This window comes from Pseudopodoces humilis, chromosome 17, assembly GCF_049639895.1.
Source record: "Pseudopodoces humilis isolate 2021_Gansu_Grassland_sample_001 chromosome 17, ASM4963989v1, whole genome shotgun sequence".
Lineage (NCBI taxonomy): Eukaryota > Metazoa > Chordata > Aves > Passeriformes > Paridae > Pseudopodoces > Pseudopodoces humilis.
In genome coordinates this window covers 15,211,835-15,234,857 of record NC_142216.1, presented here as the reverse complement: position 1 = coordinate 15,234,857, position 23,023 = coordinate 15,211,835, and the positions used below count along the sequence as shown (strand labels likewise).

The window sequence follows — 23,023 nt, the reverse complement described above, 5'->3', positions numbered from 1 at the left end:
TGCAAGGACATTACCTGTCTCCCTCCACCCCAGCAGGTGAAGCACAGCATGGGTCAGATGATGGTGTGAGGGGAGGAAGGGAGATAGAGAAGGGATGATGGCCAAGCTGAAAGCTCCAAACCTTGCTGTCCTTAGCCCTCCTATTTGATTGCTTTGCTTGAGGGCATTTCTGTCCCCTTTCCCATTTGTTCTTTCTGTAGCTGATAGTGAGCTGGCCAGATGATGCTCTGGAGCACAGAGCAGCCAGAACAGGACACTTGTTTTCCTCAAGCACTGAGAGCACAGCCTTCCTGCCCAGCTCTGCTGTGCTCTGCTGAGCACAGCTGGAAGGCAGGGAAGAGATCAGGGGGGCTGTGCAAAGGAGAGGATTCTCCTGGCTGCTCCCACCCTGCCGAAGGGGCTTTGCCATGGCCATCCCCACCCTTCCCCTGCGTTGCAGTGATTCCCTCTGCCTGAATTTATCCCACTGAGTGCTGGGGACGATGAACGTGTCCCCCCAGAGCCGCTGCCCCAGCCAGTGAGGCTGCCCAGTGTTTGGTGGCTGCTGGACAACGCTTGTGGTTTGTAAGCTGGGCGTCCTGAATCATCTTGCCAATCATTAACCTGCTCTTTCAGGGCAAATGCAGCTCGGTGAGAGTGCCAGGGCAGCACGTAGGCACCAATTAAATCTCTGGCAGGATGCAAGCAGCGCACGTTACAGCAATTGCTGGCACTGCTGCTCTCGGCAATGCCAGCGCGCTTCCTGCTGCCGGCTCTCCGTGCAAACAGAGGGGAATGGAGTTAATGGGTGACCACAGCAGGGCATCCAGTGTGTCCTTTGCAAGGGTCATGTTTGGGAATTTCCTTTGCCTAGGGTTTCAGGTGCGTTTACTATGTGCAGAGCTCTTCATTGACAATTTCGGGGCTGCGTACGGGGTCGTCTCCAAGTTCTCTTCATCAGCTTATTCCTTGACTTCTTCATTACTTACATGGTCGTTACCCTATTTTTAGAAGACTAATAAAACACTGCAACAGTAGTAATCCTAGAGCTATTCTTGCCCAGAACGATGCAGAAGTGGCAGAACTCATGCAGGGAACACGGAGTCCTCAGTGAAGGTGTCTCGGGGGCAGCTCATGGCACCTCCTCTCCTGATCCCATCCACATGAATGGCTCGGTGAGGAGATGACCTGGGAAGATGGCCCCATTTCCACTTGGCAGTAGGTAAGAGGGGAAAAATGATTCAAGCTTGACCAAAGTGCTGGTGGGAACATGACTGCTGTCATGAGAAGTTCCTTCTTGGCTCAGATGCAGGGCCTGTTTCTTCTCCTCTCACTGCACTGGAGGCCTCAGGGCTTGAGCTCACATTTAGATGTCTAAATTACAGCCGATGAGGACACCCTTCCCAGCCAGAATTTGCCAGGATCTTTGTGTAGGTCCTGGCCAAGGGCTGATCTCCCTGTTTCCCATTGTAGTCTGGAGATTGGCACTGAAGAGGGTGATTTACTCATCCCTCCAAACTGCCCTCTGGGGGACTCTTTTCTCTTGGCCAGAAAGGTATTTTGGGGGATCTTCTTTTGGCCAGGCTGAAGGTCTCCTTGTGAATCCTATCCCTCAGAGCCTGCAGACAGCATATTCCCCGTGGCTTATCCCTCCACTGGCACTACAGGAGATAATTAGTGCGTGGCTAAGTCATATGTGCTGAGGGTCAGGGAAGACAATGAGGCAGATTTTACCCCGGAGTAAAGAGATGTCAACAGAGTTGCACTGCAGCGAAATGATGGGATCTGTCAGTGACCCTGGCCCTTTCACTGAGCAAACAGCCCGGGGCAGCGCCTTCCTCCAGAAGAATGGCATCGTCTGGCAGCCAGGCACCCTTGTGAATGCACATGTAGGGCTCTCCCAGGGCCTGCTGTCCCCAGGAGACACTGCCCAGGAGCCTTCATCCCAAACTCCTGTGCCCAGTGGAACTCCTTGGGTTCCACTCTTTGGTGTGTCTGTAAAATCAGCCCTAAGGAGAACAAAGTACCTGCCCTTGGGGACAGCAGGGGGAGGAAGACAACTTTGAAAAGCGGATTTCCAAAGGAGTTTTGTGATATTTCAGGAGCACTTGGAGATAGCAAAATAGAGCAAAACCAGACTGGTCATCTTTGGCACACACTTGTCCCTTTGGCATCCTTCAGCTCAGTCCTTCCAGTGCACAGGCATTATCCATGTTAATTAAAAGGCCCAGGGTTAATGCTGTGAAGCAAGGTATCTCTCTGGCTGTTTCAGTGCTTCTTGGAATAGGGAAATTCTCTTTGCATTTTTGCTCCACATGAAAGCTGATCCGTATCTCCATGATCTGAGTCTGTCACCAGACATTGTACAGCACTGTGTGGAGACCAAGAGGGGCCACACCATTGGCCTGGGCTATGAGAAGCAAGTAAAAGCTCTTGACTTTTCAAGGGGATCTTACAGCCCAGGATAATTTCAACAAATTGTGATCACAAAAATAAGCTCTTTTGACAGTACAAGTTTTGTGCATTAAAACAAAGTAATCCCCTATGCTCCAAATGCCAACATCACTCTTTGTTCTGCTCACATTCCTCTCCAGTTCCAGGTAAAAGACCAAATGTCTCTCACCCCGTTGTTGGAGCTGAGCCTGTCAAGTGTGGCCCCTTTTGTGCCAGGAATAACTCCCTAATTCATGTCTTTGGGACTTACACCCCCTAATCTGTAGAAGATCACATACCTAGGTGATATTCTAATGCAGCAGTGGATTTTTCCAGTTGCTCCACCTGGTGAAATGTGCTGTGGATTGAGATTGTCACTCAGCCAATTATCATTAGAACATCTGTGCTCTGGCAGCTGAAGGCTGTGTGTCCATTGATGCTCTCAGCCCTGCCCTGGCAGAGAGCCCCAGCATGCTGATGTGCCAGGGTGGTGTTTTCTATGGACCCTGAGTTAGAACCTCATTCTTCCAAGCTGTTTTCAGCGTGTGCTGCCTGCAATGCAGCCTGTCCGAGAGCTGGTTTGTAAAACAAACGGTCTATTCTGGCAGAGAGGGTTGAGGCAGCTGGGAGAAAGTAATAGCTGTGCTGTGAGCAGTCTTGGAGTTGCATTCTGGAGCCATCTCGCCCTTTTGATGAGCATTTCCACACCATCCTCTAGGAGGGAGTGGGGAACATGCCCTGAGCAAGGTGCTGCAGCCCAGCAGAGCCCATCCCTCCCAGCAAGGTGCAGGAACCAACAGCCACAGGGCAGCAATGGGCACTGGATACCCTAAATTTCCTTAAATGTCCTGGAATGCCTCTCTCTTGTGCATTACCTGACTCCTGTGTGAGGCAGCACAGCAGCGAGGACCACGATGGCCAGGGCTGTCACAGGCTGTGCTGAGAGACTTGAGAACATTCGGAGGAGTCAAGGCAGAATCAGGCCTCTTGTTTAGGCTCCCGTGGTGGAATGTGCTGGCCCAAGTCACTGCACAAATGGATCAGGGGAGACCTACAGTTAGAGGGGTTGAAGAGGTCTTTGCATACTGTCAACATTCATTTAAAAATTGCTCCACATGTGGCCCCAGCTCATGCAATTGAACACTTGACCGCATCCTGTAAAACAGGGCAGCGCCTGTTTCCTGGGAGCTCTACCAAGTCATCTCCAAGTGCTTTTAATTTACTAATATAACTAGTGAGATGTTCCTGCTGTGTCCTTGTGCCGTGCCTCCCAGGAGAACAGCTTGTCAGGGTGTTAAAAAGATGCTTCTGTGAAGGGCTTCCTATGGACAATGATTTGCACAGCCCTAAGAAAAGTCCTTCTCGGATGACACGTGTAACATTGCAACCATGTCCAAGGCTAATGATTATTTTCCACATAAATGGAATTATATTTGCCTTCAGCAACATCGGCCACTGGGACCTCTTTCTAAAGCTGGCAGCACTTCCAAGTCTCTAAATAAAGTGACACAGACCTGAGGTAAAAGCTTGGGGTAGAAAGCAGATGGAGATGTGCTCATGAGAAGAGCAGACAGTGTGGGTTTTGAGAAGATGGCTAAAATGGAAGAAAATGTAGTAAACCAGAGGGTCTCATGTGGGAGTCCCACTGCAGCCTCATGAGTGGCACTCAGTGTGTGTTGAAGGCTCCTGTAGATCCCTGTTAAACTGGGCAACAAAAGGTTTTGCTGTTAGTCAGAGCCATCCCAGAGAATGACTCATAGGCAGTGGGAAAGGCGATGCTCCTTCCCACAGCGCCGCAGAGCTCTGCCGCAGAGCTGCTCCCTCTCCCATGGAGGAGCAGCACGGGCTAGGGGTGGCTAAGAGGTGGCACAGGCTGGGAGGTGACGTGGTCTGGGAGGTGGCACAGGATGGGAGGTGACATGGGCTGGGAGGTGGCACAGGCTGGGAGGTGGCACAGGACAGGAAGTGGCACAGGCTGGGAGGTGGCACAGGCTGGGAGGTGGCACAGGACAGGAAGTGGCACAGGCTGGGAGGTGGCACAGGCTGGGAGGTGGCATGGGCAGTTGTCACACCCACCATCTCCTGCTCTTTCGAGGCATGTCTGGCTGGTGAGATGAGTGTGTGCAGCTCAGCCACATGTCTGCAGTCCATTGGAGCGTGTATTTGGGGGACATGAGGTGCTTGCCCTTTTTCTAGGTCCAGGTGAAGTGGCCACTGATATCTCCAGGGCAAAGCCCAGGGATTGGATGTGCAGGCTGGAGAGGGGCAAGTCCCCCTGAGCACCGTGGGTGTTTGTGCTGAGCTGGTGGAGCACTGACTGCTCAGCATCCCTGATGAGGAAGGTGCAGAACAGGCATCTCCTCTCCACATCTGGCAGGCAGATCCCACTGTCCATCAGTAAAGTGGCTTTTTTCCAGTGTGGAAATATTGTGCTGGGGTGCTGGGACTCTTGGCCTCAACCCCTCACGAGACTTTGTGTGTGAATGAGAGCAGGTGTCAGACCAAAGCACACAACACACTCAGAGCAGTGGGCTCAGAGGGAGATGTTCACCTAGCAAATCCTGGGAAAGGATTTATCCAAACCCCATCCAGACTCAAGAGCCTATTCAGCCCATCCTGTTAAGCGGGGGTGACCCTCCAGGCAGCATCCCAGGGCCAGGAATGGTTGTCACTTCATGAGGTTGGTCAGCAATTGAGTAAGAAATGTCTGCTGTACTTTTCAACAGAAAGATTTCCAGACTGCAGTTCAACAAGGTGAAGCTTGAAGATGCTGGGGAGTACAGCTGCGAAGCAGAGAACGTTTTAGGGAAAGACACCGCAAAAGGCAGCCTGAATGTGAAAAGTGGTAAGTGAAGAAGCCAGCAAATGTCTCGAGCTGTCTGCCATTCCACAGAAAGGTTCTGCACATGGTCTGTCTTTTATTTTGTTTCATGCTTTCAGGATATCAAGTAAAACAATCTTGGGAGATAAGAAAAATGCAGCTTAGCATAAATGTTTATCTTTGTTATCTGTCACTGGCAATGTGGTTAATTTACATTTTAAATAAACTTACAGTCTATGTATTTTTTTGAAAAGGGGTAAGAAGGAAAGAAAGCTGGTGGGCTTGATGTTTTCATTTTTTAAAGAATTTCTGAGAAGCAAAACTCACCAGAAGACAAGTAATTAGACCATAGCTTTGTGATGAGTGAAGTTGCTTCTGGTTTTCATCCTAGAATGTGTGCTCCATCTCTTAGAGCTCAGCGGATGGAGTCTGAGGTTAGGTGGTTTTATTATTATCTTGGTCATAATAATTATATTGCTTAACACCATGGTTTGGATGCACCCTCCGGCTCAGAAAGTCCCTGCAGTGGCTGCCAGAAGCTGGGAGGGCACAGCTGGGGAGGGGGTGACTGTATTTCCTAAGCTCTTCCTCCTGCCATTCACAACGGGCACTGGGGCTGTGAGCATTGGGCTCTGCAGCCCTTTGCTGGGATCCAGTTTTTGCTTCTCTCACCAGCCTTACCCCAGTGTGAGGAAGGTCCCTTTCTCCTGCTGCTTTCTGGCAGCATTTTCTCTCTTAACCTCAGTGTGTTTGCCATCCTGAATCTTTTGTTCCTTGAAGCTGCAGCATCACGCAGCCTCCTCCTCCTCAGTTATCCTGCCTGGTCAATCCCAGTGCTGGCAGAGTCTGGGGGAAGGCCACCCATGCTCACACCTCCCTGCCTTCATCCTCCAAGTCTGTGAACTCAGCCCTGCTGCTCTGCTGGGTTTATTTCTGATTGTGATAGGAAAGGTGTCCCGAGTAAGGAACAGAGGCAGTGCTCTCCTTTTTCCCTTTTTCCTGGCTCACGCTCTGGCTGTCCCACGCCACATAAACAGCTCCTGTTTGATGGGAGCTGCATGTGCAACCTCCCTTCCCCGTGTGCAGCCAGCAGAGCCCTGTCTGCCTCCTCTGCTGCCCCTTCCCCACCAGCAGCACCCCTCTCACAGGAGGAGGAGTGTGCTTGAGCTCTCTCCTGCCCACCAGGTAAATGCACATCTGGCCACTGCAGCCTCCAGGCAGGGAAGGCAGGATCTCAGGGGCTGGCTCTGCCCCCACAGGAGGTCACACTGTGTGGCAAGGACCCTCGCAGCAGGGATGGGCTCACACCTGAGCTGCCCAGAAATGTGTGAAGACCTGAAAAACCATCAAAGACACACAAAGGTCTCGCCCTGAATCCGGCGGATTCCCTGCCTGGATGAACCCATGTACAAATCCATGTTCTCAGCTGCCTTGCCACTCTGCCCCTGGCTTGCTGCTCAGCTGCAGGCACACCTTGCTGCTGTTTGCAGATCACCTGCCAGGACAGCAGGGCCAGCTGCAGCCCCCTGCAAGGGCAGCCAAGCTGATGACAATCCCTGCAGGCTTTTGTGGCCCTGTCGCCCCTCTGAGCTCTTTTTTCCTCTTTTCCCTGGAGCTACCCAGAGTTAAGCAGCCTTCCCCAGTATGCAGGCATGAGCTGTCCTGGAGTATTCCTCTCCCCTTGCTGCTGGGCCTTCTTGGTGTCTCGACAGCTTTCCTCACTTCTGCAAACTCCCTTCTTCTGTGGTGGTTTTCAGTAGAAAACCCCTCAGGGCATCTGAATCCACACATGTGTTGTCCCCTGTTTCTTCCTCCCCAGGCTCCTTAGCACTGATCCAGTTGTGGATCCCATTGCAGAATGCTCTTTGCTCTAATCCAATACCACTTTTCAGTTTCAGAAAAGCAGCTTTTCAGCCATACAGATCTGTTGCAAGTCACCAAAAGCACCACATCTTTAAGGAGAGAGAGAGTGGCTGCAGAGCAGAGACCCCTTGGCACTTAGAAAATGTCCATCAGCCAAACCCTCACCTCATCCCTCCTCTACAAAACTCCCAGCTCAGAAATAAATGCTTTTGCATTGAGAAATTTCGTGAGGGTGTTAATTTCTGAGGAAATGCTTCTGGACTTAGTCAAAATATCCTGTACTTTGGTTGTATTGCAGATTTTTATGACTTTGGAGTAAATTGGATGCTTTCTTAGAAAAATGTCCCATTTCCCAGTTCTCATTATTGAATAGTCTAATGTTGATATCTCATGGCCATGAGGGCACATGATTCTTTTTTTCCTCAGAAAATTTCTAGGCATCTCCTCAGCTGCCCTGCCCCCTATTAAGCACTGCAGAAAAAAAAAATCAAGTTGTACAAAAAATTCTTTCTGCTCCTAGCTTTTTTGTGGTGGTCCCACCCCTGTCTCTAGCAGGGACTGCACCCCCAGCCCAGGCTCCTGGGGCTTTCTCCTTTCCAGAGGATGTAAGGGACTTCTCCAAAGGTTCTGGTGCTGCCAGTGGGGTTGAGTAGAGCTGTGGGCATTGGGGTTCCCAGTATCCTGGTTAAAAAAGAGGAAATCACTACCTGTGCTTGTCCCACTATTGCCTGGGCCCTCATCTGTTTCATGTTCCTCCACCTCTTGTACGAGCGTTAATTTGTGCTGCAGGACTTCACATACCTGTGGGATGGAGGCTCTTCAGAAAATCCCCTTTCCTTAAACTCTGCATTTTCCCCACTATCACCTCCTGCCATCCCATCTTTGCGCTCTTGTGGCCGTCAGGGCTAAGGAAACCTCCCACATTTTGGCTCATCTCCTGCCAGGTGAACCCTGAGCCATTTCTGCCTCTTGGTCGTGACACGAGGCCCTTCACAGCGAGGGGACGTTGTGCCCTGTGCCATCTCCTGCAGGGACATTCCTTGTCTCTGTCACCCCAATCCCCTGCCCTAAACCTCGACAGCCCCCAGCCTGTGCCCCCCTGCAGCGCCTGCCCCTCTGCTCCTCCCCACAGTAGCCCTGCTCTGCTCAAAAGAGATATTTTGTTCACTACTTTCTTACCTTAATTTCCCCAGGAACAACGAAAACACCACAAGTCTTACCAGCCTCAGAAACTAAAATAGTTGTTATGGAAGAAGAGTGTAAGTACCTCTCCCCCACTCCCCCCATACAGCTGCTTCCCCCTAATTTGTTTGTTATTATGAGACATTTTGCATAAATGCTTTATTGCCTCCTGGAATCTTCTTTAATCTCTCCTTCTGTCTGATTTTTCCCAAAGCCACTGATCTTTCTTTCCCTAGATCTTTAAAAAAATCTGATTTATATTGCTGGTGTCTATCTTGGAGAGAGAATTTGGTAACGATTGCAATGGCAGCTTGAAGAACATGCTACTTAAAATTGCAACTGAAGTTTGCATTCTGAGCTCTTTCAGTACATGGAGTTATTGATACTTGCAAGATGTGTTTGTTATGGCCTTTGATTTAACAGGGCCTTTTTTTATTGCTTTGTTTTTGGGTTTGGATTTGGGATTTTTTTGAGGATAGTTGATCAAACCAAAACAGGCTGTAGGAAGTACAAGAGAAAAGCCATGAGTCTCCTAAGCATAGGAAATAAGAACATTGCAGAAAATCCATCCATGCCCTGCCATCCCATTTTTTCTGAGTCTCCAGAAAGCAAGAACGGATTTCCCCAAATGCTTAATTTGATTTAATGTGGCTGAAATGCTTTTTAGCATTCCCTCCTACTCAGCTGTCCCAAAAGCAGTAGAAAATGGGCACAGAGCAATAAAAATCAAGGAAGGGGTACAAGTGTTGATTAGAATCCCGGTGCCTGGATGTTGGCTCAGCAGTTTCTGGTGGAGGGTGCTGTGGCTGTGTCAGGGGGTCTGTCCCCAGTGGGAGCCCACCAGGATCCTGGCAAAAACCCTGGGAAGGCAGGGCCAGGCAGGGATTTTGAGGTCTGTGCTGGGATGCCCAGAGCTGAGAGCACAGCTGGCTGTGCCTCACTGTTGGCAATTCCGCTCTGCAGATTTTATGGGGATGTTTCCTCCTTTGAAAGCTCAGTCTTTTATGACTTTAAAAGAAATCTGATTGCAGCCACAGCAGGCACTGGCCAGGTATTCTTTAAAAGCTTTTCTGATTAGAAAACTGCACTTAAAATGTGCTCTTGTGTAGTGCTTAGCCTTGCACTGCTCTAGAGACACCAAGCTGAGATACAGCATCATTAATGCCGTGGCCACACCATCTTTCCCCAGGATTTTTCCTTTGTTTTCACCAGAAGAGACCCATGCTACTTATTTGCATCGTTTTAGATAAATGCTATTTTCTTAAAAGCCAAATCTCAGAAAGAAAACACATGAATTTCCCCTTTTGGAAAACTTCTTTCCTCTGTGGGTGCATCATCATTGTCTGGTTTTTTGGTTTTTTTTTTCATGATGGAAAGAATCTCCAGAGTTAAAGTTGGAACTCCCTTTTTCCTTCACATTCCTTTTTTGCAGTATCTCCCAAGTGCTATCTGAATTACCCAGAGCCTCTCTGATTTTTTGTGGTGATTGATGTTGTATCACAGAATTGCACGTGTGTACAGCATATGGGGAGGTGCTGAAGATGTTGTGAGGTGGGAAGATCTGGAGAGCAGACAAGCATCTCATCCTTGTAAAAGTCTTGCATTTCTTTTCAATATCTGTACTCAGAGTCACCTGCAGGTTGTCCCTACTCTGGTTGTTTCTCTAAAATCTTGTATTTTTAGAATCCTTGCTGGATTTTAAACACTGATAGCGCCAGTACCTGGCATGTGAATAGCATGAGGTTCCACTCGGCTTCATTCGTGGAGCAGTGGCCTCATTCATGGTGAAAACATGTTAAATAAAACACTTTGCTTTGTGCTTGCCACGGGCTAAAGTTGTGCAGTTGGGTGGTCACAGTGGCTCAGCTCACAGGCAAGAACTTGCAGGGATGTGGTAACTTGATGGTGAGCCCTGGTGGAGAGAGGAAGGTCCTTCATGCTCATTTCAACACCCAGAGAAGTCAGAGCGGTACCGTGATCCTGGCACGGTGCAGTGAGGCAGCTAAACAAGGTTCAGGAGTCTGTTGGGTAAACAGGAACCAATGTGGGCATTCAGGAGCATTCTGATGGAGGCAGAAATGGAAGAAGGGTCAGAGAAATCTGGAGAGCATTCTGAGATGGAAGGTTTATGCAGGACAGAGAGAGTAAAACCCCCTCAAAGTTTAATTTTAAAAAGGTAAGATAATGTTTGAAGTCTCTAAGAAGGTCAGGTAATCCCTGGTGTTTGTTTTCTGCTGTTGAGTTCTCCTCTAGTTCCTTCCCTTGACTTCAACCAGCAGGTGAAGACCTGAGGGTAAGGAGAGAGCACAGGCCAGGAGGAGGAAGCGTGGTTTGGATACTGTCAGGATACAGGAGGATGTGCCAGTGGTGGGCAGGTGCTCTAAACCAACATGTGGATCATTGCAGCTGCTCACCCGGACTCTGCTCGTGCTCTTTGCTCACTCTGTAGCTGGGTGAGTGCCTGAGAGCTTTATCAGCCTCTGTGGGCTGTCAGTGCCCTTGGCTGAGGCTGCTCTGCAGCAGAGAGAGGCTCGGGGTCACAGCAGAAGGTGAAACAGGGAGAAAGAGCAGGACAGGCAGTGCTGAGGGGAGCAAGAGGATTGGAGGGTAATATAAAGCAGCTGAATGAAAGCTGGGCTCCCTGGGTTTAGTTTTGGGGCCTTTATTTCATCTGCTGGGCATCACAAGCCCTCCCTAGAGTCCTTCTAGAGACCCCTGTGGGAAGGGTAGCTGAAACAGTCCTTTGTTCTCCAATTAAGTCTAACTCTCCACACACCAGTTTGGGTCCACAGATTTCACAGCTGTCATCCTGGTGATGCCATTGGACTGTTTGTAGCTTCACTGGTGTAGACTCATCGAGGCAATCCCTCTCCAGTTTAATCCCTCCCTGATGCCTAGCGTGGCTGGGTGCTGGGAGTGTTCTCCTCACTTTGTCCCTGCCAGGTGAGCCCAGCCTGCTGGATTTGCACGATTGCAGTGGCTGTGCTGTGGTCTGTGAGTTACACACCCCACAGGAACATGTGCCACGTGCTTATGGTTCAACCAACCCCCCCAAACCTGCTCTCAAATCCAGTCTGGCGTGGCCTTTACTGGGTGGCCATGGCTGTGTCCCTGGTCAGTCCCTGGCCCCTCCAGCCTGAGGCCACGCAGCTCTCCTGGAGCTACCAGTGCTGCAGAGGGGTGTCCAGCCAGCCTGGAGCATGGGCAGAGCAGCCACAAGTCCAGCCATGTGAGCAGAGCAGCTTTCAATATTAGACTAAAAATAAGTCCTGGCGTGGTCTTTGCTCAGATAATTTAAAGCCCATTGCTGGAGGTGTGGTTGTAATTGAGCGGAACCTGCAGGCACGGAACCTTGAGGTGAATGTGGTGATCTCACTGCCAGTCTGCAGAGAGCTGTGTGGTGCCTGGCAGCTGCCAGATCCTGCTCCTTGCTCATTTTGCACTGTGTGTTTTTCAAGTAGTCACACAGCTGCCACTCGAGGTGTGGTGTAAAGGCAGGCAGTGGCTCTAAAGGCAAAGAGGGGCAGGATGAAGTGTGGGGTGGGAGCTGATGTCCCCTGGCAGCACTGAGGCTGAGCCCAGCCTTCAGAACTGGGCTCTGGACCAGGGGATCTGCTCTTCTGGCTCCATCCTGGGACCCTGGCGTGTTGCTTTACTTCTTGGGCTTCAGCTGCCCCGCCTGCAAAGCTTTCACGCTGGCATTGGCTCTGTGAAAGGATTTTTAGGTTGCTGAACAAATCCCCTCATTGAAGTATCATGTTGCTGCTATTACAATTGATGATGGGGATTTGGGAAAACGAAATGCTGCGCTGCTGTCATGTGCATTTTCAGACCCCTGTGGCAGACAAGAGCATAGGAAGGGCTCCCTCATAAAGCTGCAGAGATCATTCCAGAGGAGCAGCTAGAAGCTTGACAATAACACAGGACTTTGCCCCTTCAATTACTGCCTGTCCCATGGAAACAGGCAGCCCCTGAGTGCTCAGAAACCTTTAAACTTGTTTCTTAGTGAAACCCCTGAACAGTGCAGATGGGAGAGGTGGGAAATGCAACCTGTGCTGTTTTGATCAGCAGCACCTGATGCTCCAAGATGAGTGCCTTGCAGCCTGGTATGTGTATCTTGGGATGAGCTCCTAGTCTGCAGCTATTGATCCTAATGATCCCCTCAGGAACTGGAAACATGATTCCAGCAGGATCTATTTCAATAAAATGCGGGGGTAAATATTTGGTCATTTCCAAATGAATAAACACACAGGAGGAGAATTTTTATGAGCTCCAGAGTCCCCAGTCTGCTGTCAGGCAAGTCCCAGTGTGCACAGGCCCTTCTGATTTTATGTAGATAATAGCAGGGAGCATCCAGACTCTGCTCAGGTTTATTGTGAGAGGAGGTGTTTTATCAGGCACACAGAAATCTGCCACAGAGGGAATGGTGAGGATCACCAGCCCCTCCATGTATTAATCAGTGTAAATCATGGGTTTAGTGTGGCTCATGCCAGGATTACAGCACTACAAGCAAGTAATATCTTGGCCAGACACCTTCTCATCCATGTTCTTCTAAGAAGCAGTTGGATGAACTCTGTTGAGAGCAACCTCAGCCATTCTGTGTTTTATCAGTAAGTACATGAGGCATATACAGAGCAGGCAATCTGTATACACTCCCCAACCAGCTGAGTTCATCTGTCTAACTGAATGTCTAAATATTGAGAGAATAAAGTGTCTGTACTCTATGAACCCACCAGCCAAAGTTATTTATAAGGAAGAAAAGGAGCGGCGAAACCATCGCTGTCTGCCCGCTCTCCTCGACAGTAGCTGTAGTTTGTGAAAAATTAACTATAATTTATAGTCCAAGCTGCATTAATTAACTCTTTGCAGGGGGAGTATTTCACCAGACTTCTGAGAACAGGCTGGTGAGCTGCCTGCAAAGGGTAAATGACGTGCATGGCAGGAATTGTGTAAGAATCCCTGCACAATCATTAATGGCCTTTCTGCGTAGATGGGTTCTGTGGAGGGACGTCCACCTGGCAGAGTTCCTGCCCCTGGCTCTCCTCTCTGTTGCCCTGTCATTGATGATAGTCCAGAGTAACTGAGGCGTGTGGTGGAAAATAGACTCTCTGAATGACTCCAGTGCTCTGAACCTCCCGTGTTTATGCTGCTCTGTCCTCACTGGCTGGGGCAGCAACAATAAAACGTGGCTGCAGATCATTCACCAACACATCATCAGGAGGCAGCCCTCTTTTCCCTGTCCTCACCTCCTTACTCCCCTCTTCTCTTCACCTCCTTATTCCCCTCTCTTCATTGTCCTCACCTCCTCCCTCCCTCCTGCTTTGTTCTCAGTCCTGGGACAGCTGCAGGTCTGACCTGCTGGTGGGTGAGCTGTTCCAGCCCTTCTCTCACCCTGCAGGGGCTTTCTGACCAGTTTGCCACTGTGTGTCTTAGGGCACCTCAGCTATTCCCTCTGGTCAAAAGGAAACGTCACCACCTGCTTGCTTCATGCACACTCCTGGTTTTCTGCTTTAAATTTGGGGAGGTTCTTGGTACATGACTGGTGTTACAACCCCCTCATCACATCCCACTGCCTTCCTGAGTCCCGTCCACCCTGCCATCACCCAAAACTGCTCCCTTGCTTATTCAGTTCTCCACTCCTCTCAGCAATTTTACAACTTTCCAAGACATTTGGGATAGATGGAGCTCTGTTGGGAGCTGAATGAAAGGTTTATTCTGCCACACCAGCCAATGGGGGGTAAAATCTGCCTGGTGTTGTATGGCAGTTCATGTGAAATTGCTGTGGGAAGTAATTTCTGGATCACCAGGCACAGCTGTGTACACAGACACAGTGTTTGGCACAGAGGTGAAAGTACCTGCACAGCTGTAAATAAACTGTGTGTGAGGTTCACTTTACCAGCATCCAACATCCCAGATGGCTCTGGACCAGGCACACAGTTGTTAAAGTATTTCCAGTGACCCAGGTTGATGGAGAATAGATCCAATCACAAAGTAACTTGTGGATCTGGGAATTATCCCCCTAGTGTGGTGGAAATACACTGAAATCTCTCTTGGCATCATGCTTTGAGGTGCTTGTGTGTGATCTGGGCCACCCTTCAGCCCAGGCACAATGAACGTTTTCCAAGTGAGGCATTTTGCTTCCCTTTGTTCTCCCACTAGAGCTTGGCAGGTCTCTCCATCCTTTTTCCCTAAATAGTTGCTCTCATGAATGTGAAGCCCCAGCTGCACATCCCAGGGTGATCAGGCACCTTGGAAGACTCTAGACTGTGTTACCACCCAGCAGTGAGATTTCGGGGTTAGAAGAGAGAAAGATCTGTATTCAGCACATCAAACCTCAAAAAAAAATATAAATTAGGAATTCCTGTGACTGGAATAAATATCCCATAAATAACATGTGTGCAGTATCATTTCACTATTTCCAAAGAGAAAAACAGAACAAGGGATGACCCAAAAAAGAATAAAAAGAGATCATTGCTTCCCAGCTAGGGAAGGAGATGCTGGCTGTGCCTGCAATGCCACAGGTAGCACAGGGGAAACAAGTGGGGATAAAGACTAGTTTTTTTCTAATACAAGAGCCAGGAAAGGGCAGGTTAAAATAATTAAATGGAGTTGTGGCCTTACACACTGCGTGTGTAGCACTGGAGCTCTGGAGTCACAAATATTGTGGATGCTACAATAATAGATTTGTTCACACAGCAACTAAACATGTTGGTGGAAGAATCCAGCAAAGGCCACTAAATGTGGCCACAAAATGTGACTAAATGTGAGAGCACTGTGGCTGCCTTGGGTTGTCTCTGAGCTGCCCATCCTGGGTAAGGAAGATTATCACTGTGTGCTTGTGCTGATCTTCTTTTTTAAGCTTTGCCACTGCTGGGGCCAAGGCAGGGCTTTGGCTTGACCAGTCTTACAGTCTAAAATGGCCTCATTTCCTGATGCTCTCTTCTCAACAGGGAACTGCTTCTCTCTGTGGCCTTTGCCACATCTCTGTGCTGACAAATGGACTGTAGTAATATGATTCCATGATTCAGTTTGAGAACAATTTATGCTTCTTTGGGATAAAAGGCAAGCTACTTGCAGGTTTAAAGGATAATGACATTAGCAAGATGCTTCTAGTAGAGGTGACCAACCATGCATTTTCCTGACAGGCACAGCTCTACTGACAGCTCTCCCCAGAAGTGCCCAACATGCCCAAGCCTCAATCATGTCAGGCTCTGTTTTACCTGTTTAAAAGGGACAAAACTATTTCTATGGGATGAAGATGCCATGAAATCTCTGGCTGATGAGCTGTGATCCTCCCAGGTGTCACATCACACAGCAATGCATCTTCCCATCCACTTTTCTTGGTGGGTTGGGTGTCATCTTATCTGGGCTGTTTCTTACGGGGAGGTTCCCGGGCTCTGTTTTCAGTTCTCCCTCTCTGCCCCTCTCTTTCTGTGGCAAGGCTTGCTCCAAAGTCCTTCCCTGTAGGGTTTATGATGTGAGACTTTGCCAGATGGATTGTTTTGCTTGCTACCAAGTGGTGTATTTGATGGCTGCAGGGCTCTGCAGCCTGTTCTTCACCCTTTCAATTTGCACCACCTCTTTGGCTGATGAAGTTTCAGTGCTCCCTGATCCCATGGTACACTTGCAGAGACCCACCCTTATCAGAGACCCACAGCTCTCCTCTCCTGAGTAGAAATGTGCTACTATCTTGTAAAGGTATAAATTATAAAGTCTTGTCTGTATAATGAGTCTGCATTCCCCAGCTAAATTACACAGACTCTTAATGGCTTTGGCTTTTAGTTACCATTAATCTTAACTGGGAGGGAGTGCTGAATTTCCTGCAGAAGTGTAGGATTCAGATTTTTGAAAGAGTTTCACTGGAGGCTTGGTCAAGCCATCCTCTGCTCCAACACTGCTGGCCACATTTGGCTCCCAGCTGGCTGGCAGGACGTGCCCTCAGGGAGCAGCTGCTGTCCCAGGGCTGTGAGCATTTTGGGTCTCTGCTGGAGTGTTTTCCATGTCTCATTAGCAGAGCACTTTGGGACAACTTGCTGTGCCCTGGATAACTGTGAAAAGACAGAGCCAGAGGCGATGGTTATTCAAGGCAAAGGATGGAAATAGCTCGGCTCCGAGCACAACCCCGGCCTGTCGGTCAGCAGGAGACATCCACTTCCTTCTGGGAATGGAAGACAATGGATGGGACAGCACATGGCTTCAACCAGACTGAGCAGTGAGCTTGGCCCTGCCCTGAGCCGTGCACAAGTGACAGCATGGGCTGCTCCAGCCCGGTGGGAATCTCCTCCTGCAGAGATGCACGGGCCCCGTGCGGGCAGAGAGGCCCAAAAGCGTGAGAGACACAACAAACTCACCTTGGTTGCATCAGCCACATGTGAGAGGCTCCACAAGGTGCTGGGAGCACCCAGATGTTCCCAGCTGGAGCTGGGAATGCAGCCCTTGGCTCTGGTGTGGGGGCTGCAGGCAGGGGCAGGTGGGATGAGCGCTGGGGCTGCCCCAGGAATGGGGAGCAGCCCTGGCTCCCTCCAGGACAGGCCATGGCTTGCCCTGCTGCTCCTCCTGTGGCTCTGACTGGCTCCTGCCTGGCTCTGGTCCAAGATTTCTTCCTCAAATCTCGTGTCAGTGAGGAGTTCAGTCTCAGTGACGGTGTCACTAACCTCTCCACGAGGCTTGTTCATGCTTTGGAAAACAAGATGGAAATCTCCTCAGAAGCCTTGACTACAGCATAAAAGATGCTGCACAGGCAGCAGCCACATTGCTGCAGGTGTAATTGTGATTGGGTCTGAGCAAGGTGGGTAGTCCAGGAAAGGGAACTATTTTTTATGAGGTTAAGCATTCAGTTGTAAAAAATCCATGTTTTTTAGTGCCCAGCACTTCTTAGGCTTATGTGAAGATGGGTCTGCATTCCCCAGAGCTGCTCACCTTCTGTAACCTGTATCAGTGCTCTAACAACTGGTTTTTTCCTTCCTGGACACCTTTGTTTTACCTTTGGAGACTCTGCTTTTGGCTGTCAGCTTGGCAGAGTCTCTCAGAGGCAGGAATTACAGTGAAATTCTGCAGACTGCATTCAGCTTTTCTTGTAGCTTACAGGAGTGTAAAGCTTTTCTCTAGGAAGAAGTTTAGGTTTGGGAAATCACCTGTATCCCAGGAAACTTGAGTCATGCTGCTTCTCTCATAGCACGAGCTGGGGCTGGCTGGCTTCTGCTGGGTCTGTTGGGGCAGCCCAGCTGTGGTAGGAGAGAGAAATGCTCAGGAAAGGGGAGGGACAGATGAAGCTGTTCTTGCTTATGCCAGACCTGCTCCTGGCTCTGAAAACTCAGCTGACAGAGGTGTGGAGCAGTGCAAAGTCCCCTGCAGCCCCTCTGGGTCTGTACTCGGGTCTCAGCAGCACATCACTGTGACTGTGACTCTGCAGCTCCTCTTCTTCCTCACCTCCCGCTGGCCGGCTGGCACAGCATTCCCAGCATGAGGGAGGAGAAAGGGGCACGTCCCTACAGCTTGCCAAAAAAATGATCTTGTGCTACATGCTGGCTGATTAGAGGAAGATGAGTCTTCAACTCCTCACTCACTTGGCCCCTCTTGCTGAGAAAGGAAGGGTCAGATTGCAGCCCCAGGACCTGAAGGTGGGTCTGAAGGCACAGGCTAAGGTTTGTAGCTCTGGGGTTTTTACTTTGGCAAATGAACTTGTAGAAAATCATCTGAGGAAGCAGAATTGCCCAACAAAGGAAATAACAACATATCCTTTTTGTGTGTGTTTTTGTGTTCCCCTGCAGTAACCACAACTCTCTCCTCCTGGTCCGGGCATGCCAGAAAATGCAACGAAACAGCCAAGTCCTATTGTGTCAATGGAGGGGTGTGCTACTACATCGAGGGGATTAATCAGCTGTCGTGCAAGTAAGTGAGTGGAGTTCTTGTGTCAATATGGAAATTTCTTGGCTGAGGGAGAGGAGACCTTTGTGCAACTGCCAGAGCTGGGGGAGCTCTGAAATTCTCCTGGCAAATGCAGTTTGAGCTGTGCAGGTTCAGAAAGGGGCACTAGAGGGGCAGGGTGGGGGGAGTGGGGGCAAGGATTCGTATTTTCCTTTTTTGTGTGCGTGTCAGTGTTCACTTTTCCTGGCTTTTCTGCCTCTAAGATTATGTTTGTCCTGGCTGTTTCTTTTCCCTTTCTCCCCTTTCTCTTCTGCAGCTTCAGGGAAATTTGGGTCGCTCTTGCTCTCCCTGAGCTGACACGTCCTGTCCTTCTATCAGGGGGACCTTGTCAGGGCAGAGCCTCCTCCCCTCTCCCTTGACTGGAGGTCACTGAGACCTGCCCCAACCTCTCCTGTATCTCATGGGCCCAGGGTTAACCCCCAACTGTTCCCCTCTCTGTGCAGCTTTGTGGCCACTGTGGGATGTTTGTTTCCCCCTTCAAACCTGCAAGAAAAACCAGAGACATGTACTAAGTTATCCTTAAAATGAGCTTTGAAGAATTTGAAGTGGGGCTGCACAACCTGAGGGATGTGGAATGGGATGTGAGACATTTTTACCCCTGGTTCAGAGCCAGAAAGCCCAATAGCATCTCACACCTCACCCCCCAAGCCTACCAGTGCCTGTGGATAAGCTGTGCAGTCTGATTGCTGGAGATGCAGGTACCCAGAGCTCACCTGAACCTGCCCCTGGGCTCCTGCACAGTGAGGTGGTGCCCTGGGCATGCATTCACTGAGCAAATGGAATCCTCTCCTGAGCTCACCTGGTGACCCAGGCAACACTGCCCAACTTGGAGAAGCCCAGAGCTGACAATTTTGTCCCTTTGGAACCCAGAGACGTCTCAATGGAGACACACAGCCAAAGGTGTTTACATCTGTGGATCCCAGCAGCACGGCAGGATGTGATGCTCACCAGGCACCTCAGCTCCTCAGGCCTGGGAGGATGCACCTGACCACAGCCCTAGCCCCTCGTGGAAAGCCCTGGGCTGGATCACACTGAGCACAGCTCCTCCCTTCTCCCAGAACTCCTTTGTGTTGGCAGGGAGCAGCAGAAAAGGCCACGTGGACACGTATCCTGTGGAGCTCCTGTGCTCCCGCTTTCTAGTGCAGGGTCAGCTGTGGTGGAAGGAGCATTCCCAGTTCTCCCAGACTTACTCCTTAGACATAGAAAGAGCTGGGTAGGACAGGAACCAGAGGCTGTGGCTCCCACATTTCCCATGTGTGTGGAGTGGGAGCAGCCCTCATCCACCACAGCCCTGGGCTTCAGTGCAGTTGTCACTGCCAGTGGCTTCCTGGTGGCACCGTGGGCTCATCTTGTCAGTGTTCCCCACAGGAAACATGGGGGAAGCCCCATATGATGGGTAAAGTCACATCCACCATTCAGGGGTAGCTGTAGCCCAGGAAACCCCAGAAATTCCAATCTTTCTGTTTTGGGAAGGACTGAACCCTTGAAGTCTGGAGGAGTGTCTGAATCAGCATCTCTACCTGTGACCAATGTGGCCATGGCAGATTTCAAGGCTATTTCTTTTGGGAAGAACTTAAATCCAGATCAAGATTCAAATGGGATCAATTCCTTATTACAATGAGAGTTTCCTAAATTCCTATCACACCTAAGAATCACGTTTTCCTAATGAAGGATATTGTGGTACTTGTCAAATGTCTTCAGCAGACTGATTGTTTTAACCAAAGTGATTCCAGCCCCATGAAGAAACAGCCTACCCTCCAACCAGGCTGCTCTGACAGCTGATGACCAGAGGGAACGCTCAGTGATGGATTCCATTAAGATTTTATGTGCCACACCAAACAGACCTAATTATTTCATATCATTTGAAAGCCTGAATTCCTCTCTTTGCAGATGGTAAAATTATATCCTTTTCTGATGAGTTCCAAGGTACCAATTGTGAAAACCAGACGGGAACGGAGCAGGCGTGTGTGGAAGGGCAGGGAAGTGTTACCCAGGAGGTCTGGGAAGGGCTGCACTGTCACTGCTCATCTGCCAGAAACGGTGGCTCCATGTTTGAGGAAACCTGGGGACCCTCCACATGGCACAGTCACTTCTGATCTTACTGCTTGAAGAGATCTCTGGTTGTTCATTTTCCTTGGGTTTATTTAATTTTCATTAAACCTCAGACTGAAGATAAGGAAACCTGGCTTTTGAAGTGGTGTGATTTTAGAGTTTCTGGAGGATAATAGTTATTGAGGAATGCAGAAGCATTTGAACTGAAGAGTGTTTCCCATAAAATGGCTCTCCCAATGACAAGGGTGATTTTTGGGGAAGATGCTGATGAATAAAGAGACTTCACCTTTGCCTGCAAACAAAGATCTGATATGCTCCACGGTTTCTTCGTTGCACCAAGACAGGAGATCTGCTGCTGGTTTGTGAAAGGAGGAGGAGAAAGGAGAGGAGGTGAAGATAAAGGCTTCGAAGTTCACTCCTGATCTCTGCAACAGCAGCCTTGGCCCTCCAGCCTCACGGTGCCTCTGAGCCAGGAGCATGGAGGAGATCAGTAGGTTCTGCTCACAACCTCTTGAAATGCTTTGGAGATCAACAAGAGCCACGTGAGCAGCTCCTGCCAGGAACAACACGTGTCCATGTGCTGCTTCCATGTCACACTTCCAGTCAGAGTCAGCAGGGCCTTGGGGGGATCACCTGGCCCCCTGTGCCAGCTCGCAGCCCTCCCTCACTGAGTGCTCAGGGGATTCTGTCCCCCCCCATGTGATGTTACCAGCCTTTCCAGAATCCAGGTACCAGAATTTTAGGGTGTTCTTGTTCACCATCCCACAATCAGCTTCCTGGAGTGGGTTCCATTCCCACAGCTGTCCAGAAGCACAGGAAATCCTTCCTGTAGATGTTGCCCCTGGCAGGCTGGACCAAAACCAGCAGATGAGTTCTCAAACAATTTCTTCTCCTGATGCAGTTCATGCTTGATTTGCAACAAATATCGTCTAAATTGGCAGCTGGCCTTTTATTATTATTTTATAACAGGCTTCCCAGAAACATGTTCCTCCTAGTCTTTTAAATCCTGAGGAACAAAGTATTTGCTTGTAATCCCACTTCCTCCCTCCGTTTTTAATACACTTCAGATAGACCTTGGACAAAACATTTTCTTCACTGAGGAAGAGCCCAGAATGGACTTGGATCTGTTGCAGAAATTGTGTCTTTCTGGATTGTGTTCTTCCATAATTTTGTCCTTAATTCTAAGTAAATTCAAGGCATGCTGGTGTCAAAGGAAACCTGAACATAAAGCAGTCTGTGCTGTTATCCTGACTCTGCAAACAGAACGCCTGGAAGTTAGATGGGAGAAGTGGGACCTGCCTCAAATATTCTGAAACCTGGGAAATGACAAAGCTACAGACAGAGCCAACTCAACTGCCGTAGAAAATGAGAAAGCCCCAAGCTCTTCACAGGAGGAATTTCTCGACTGTTCTCCAGATCATTTTGCTCAGAGAGGCCTTAGGAGCTGGACTCCAGGGCAGTGACAAGTTTGAGTAGAGCACAATGAGGTGCCACGGAGGGGATGCACACAAGCACCCAAGTGGGACACACAACAGAGGTGCCTGGTTTGTTGTGTCCAAACAGAGTGTTGGGGTGACTGGCAGCCTCTGCTCTTGGATCTGCCTCCATCCTGGAGCCCAGTGAGTCCTTGGCACAACTTAGAGCACTTGGAGGCTGCTCCACTGCTGGGTGCCCCACAGGGTTGTGCTATCCAAAGAGAAGAAATGCTCTTTTTCCCAGTTAGGTCTTGGCACACATTAAGTGCAGTTTGGGTCTCCCCAGGAAAACAAAACAAGCAAGTCATGTCTCATCTCTCAGAGCCTCCTCTGCCCACTAAAATGCTCTTCACATCTCTTTTGTGTGGTCAGTGGAATCCAAGTGATCTGCCCTGGGCCAGGATCTCATGTGGGATCAGAAGACTTAAAGAGTATTACCGAGCACCCCACATCATGTTGGACCAGCTGTGCTCACAAGAATCAGGCTGGAGGGTTTGCAAATGCTGGCAGATGACCAGACTCTCTGGGTCTGGGATGACAGCTCTGCCTCACGTGAGTGAGGGAGGTCAGAGGCCTGGAGCACATCAGGCAAAGGTGGAAGTCAAGGAGAGAATAAAAAACAAAATAAAGCAAAAGAAGAACAGATCAGATCGTTTTAAAATTAATCAATGAATCCAAGTCCCCAGTTTTCAAAATCACATCCCTCAAGTGCATTGTTTCCTGCAGATTTTTCCAGGAAAGAGAAAGATCAATCTGAAGGTTTGGCCTCACTGCCAGCTCCCCTGTGCTTTCCCAGAGCACCATCCAAAGGTGTGAATATCACAGGGATCCTGTATGGCCGTGGTCCTCCAGGCAGCACTGTTTGCACAGCTGCCCTGTGGCATCTGGAGCTGTTCCATCCCTCCCAGCGGCATTTGGTCAGCACCAGCTGCTCATTGCACAGCCACAAGGACGTCACTGTGCCACGGATGTACGAGCAGTGCTGTGGGGAGGTGTTGCAATGTCCTTGGAAATGAAGAGCTAGGGGTGAAAATCTCCACATCCTGTTCCAAATCCCCCGAACCAGCCAGGACTCGCTCCTTGGGTTTTGTGTGCTGTTTATCTTGGGTGATGAGATCAGGTACCTTTTCAGGTTCAGGTGGCCCGTCTGTGCCTCCTGCTCAATGCACTGTGGCTGTATCAGACCCTTGAGGCCCATCAGAGTGTGGAAGCTGATCCTGCAACAGCAAAGGCTCAGTGGAGGCACCGACGCAGATCCTGCGGCCGGAGCCGCGCCGCTGTCGTCACTGAG

The 23,023-nt window shown here is 49.7% G+C and overlaps 1 protein-coding gene across 6 annotated transcripts in view; it reads left to right on the top strand.

The window, feature by feature from the left end:
• Nucleotides 1-23,023, top strand: part of NRG2 (neuregulin 2) — a 153,166-nt gene that overhangs the window by 104,336 nt on the left and 25,807 nt on the right. For 3 of the 6 annotated variants that reach the window (XM_088063528.1, XM_088063530.1, XM_014253053.2), the window contains exons 3-5: nt 5,139-5,257; nt 8,290-8,355; nt 18,049-18,169. In XM_088063528.1, the coding sequence (XP_087919654.1) occupies nt 5,139-5,257; nt 8,290-8,355; nt 18,049-18,169 (306 nt within the window). The remainder of the gene's footprint in view (nt 1-5,138; nt 5,258-8,289; nt 8,356-18,048; nt 18,170-23,023) is intronic. The other 3 variants (XM_088063531.1, XM_088063529.1, XM_088063527.1) reach the window with 1 other exon arrangement.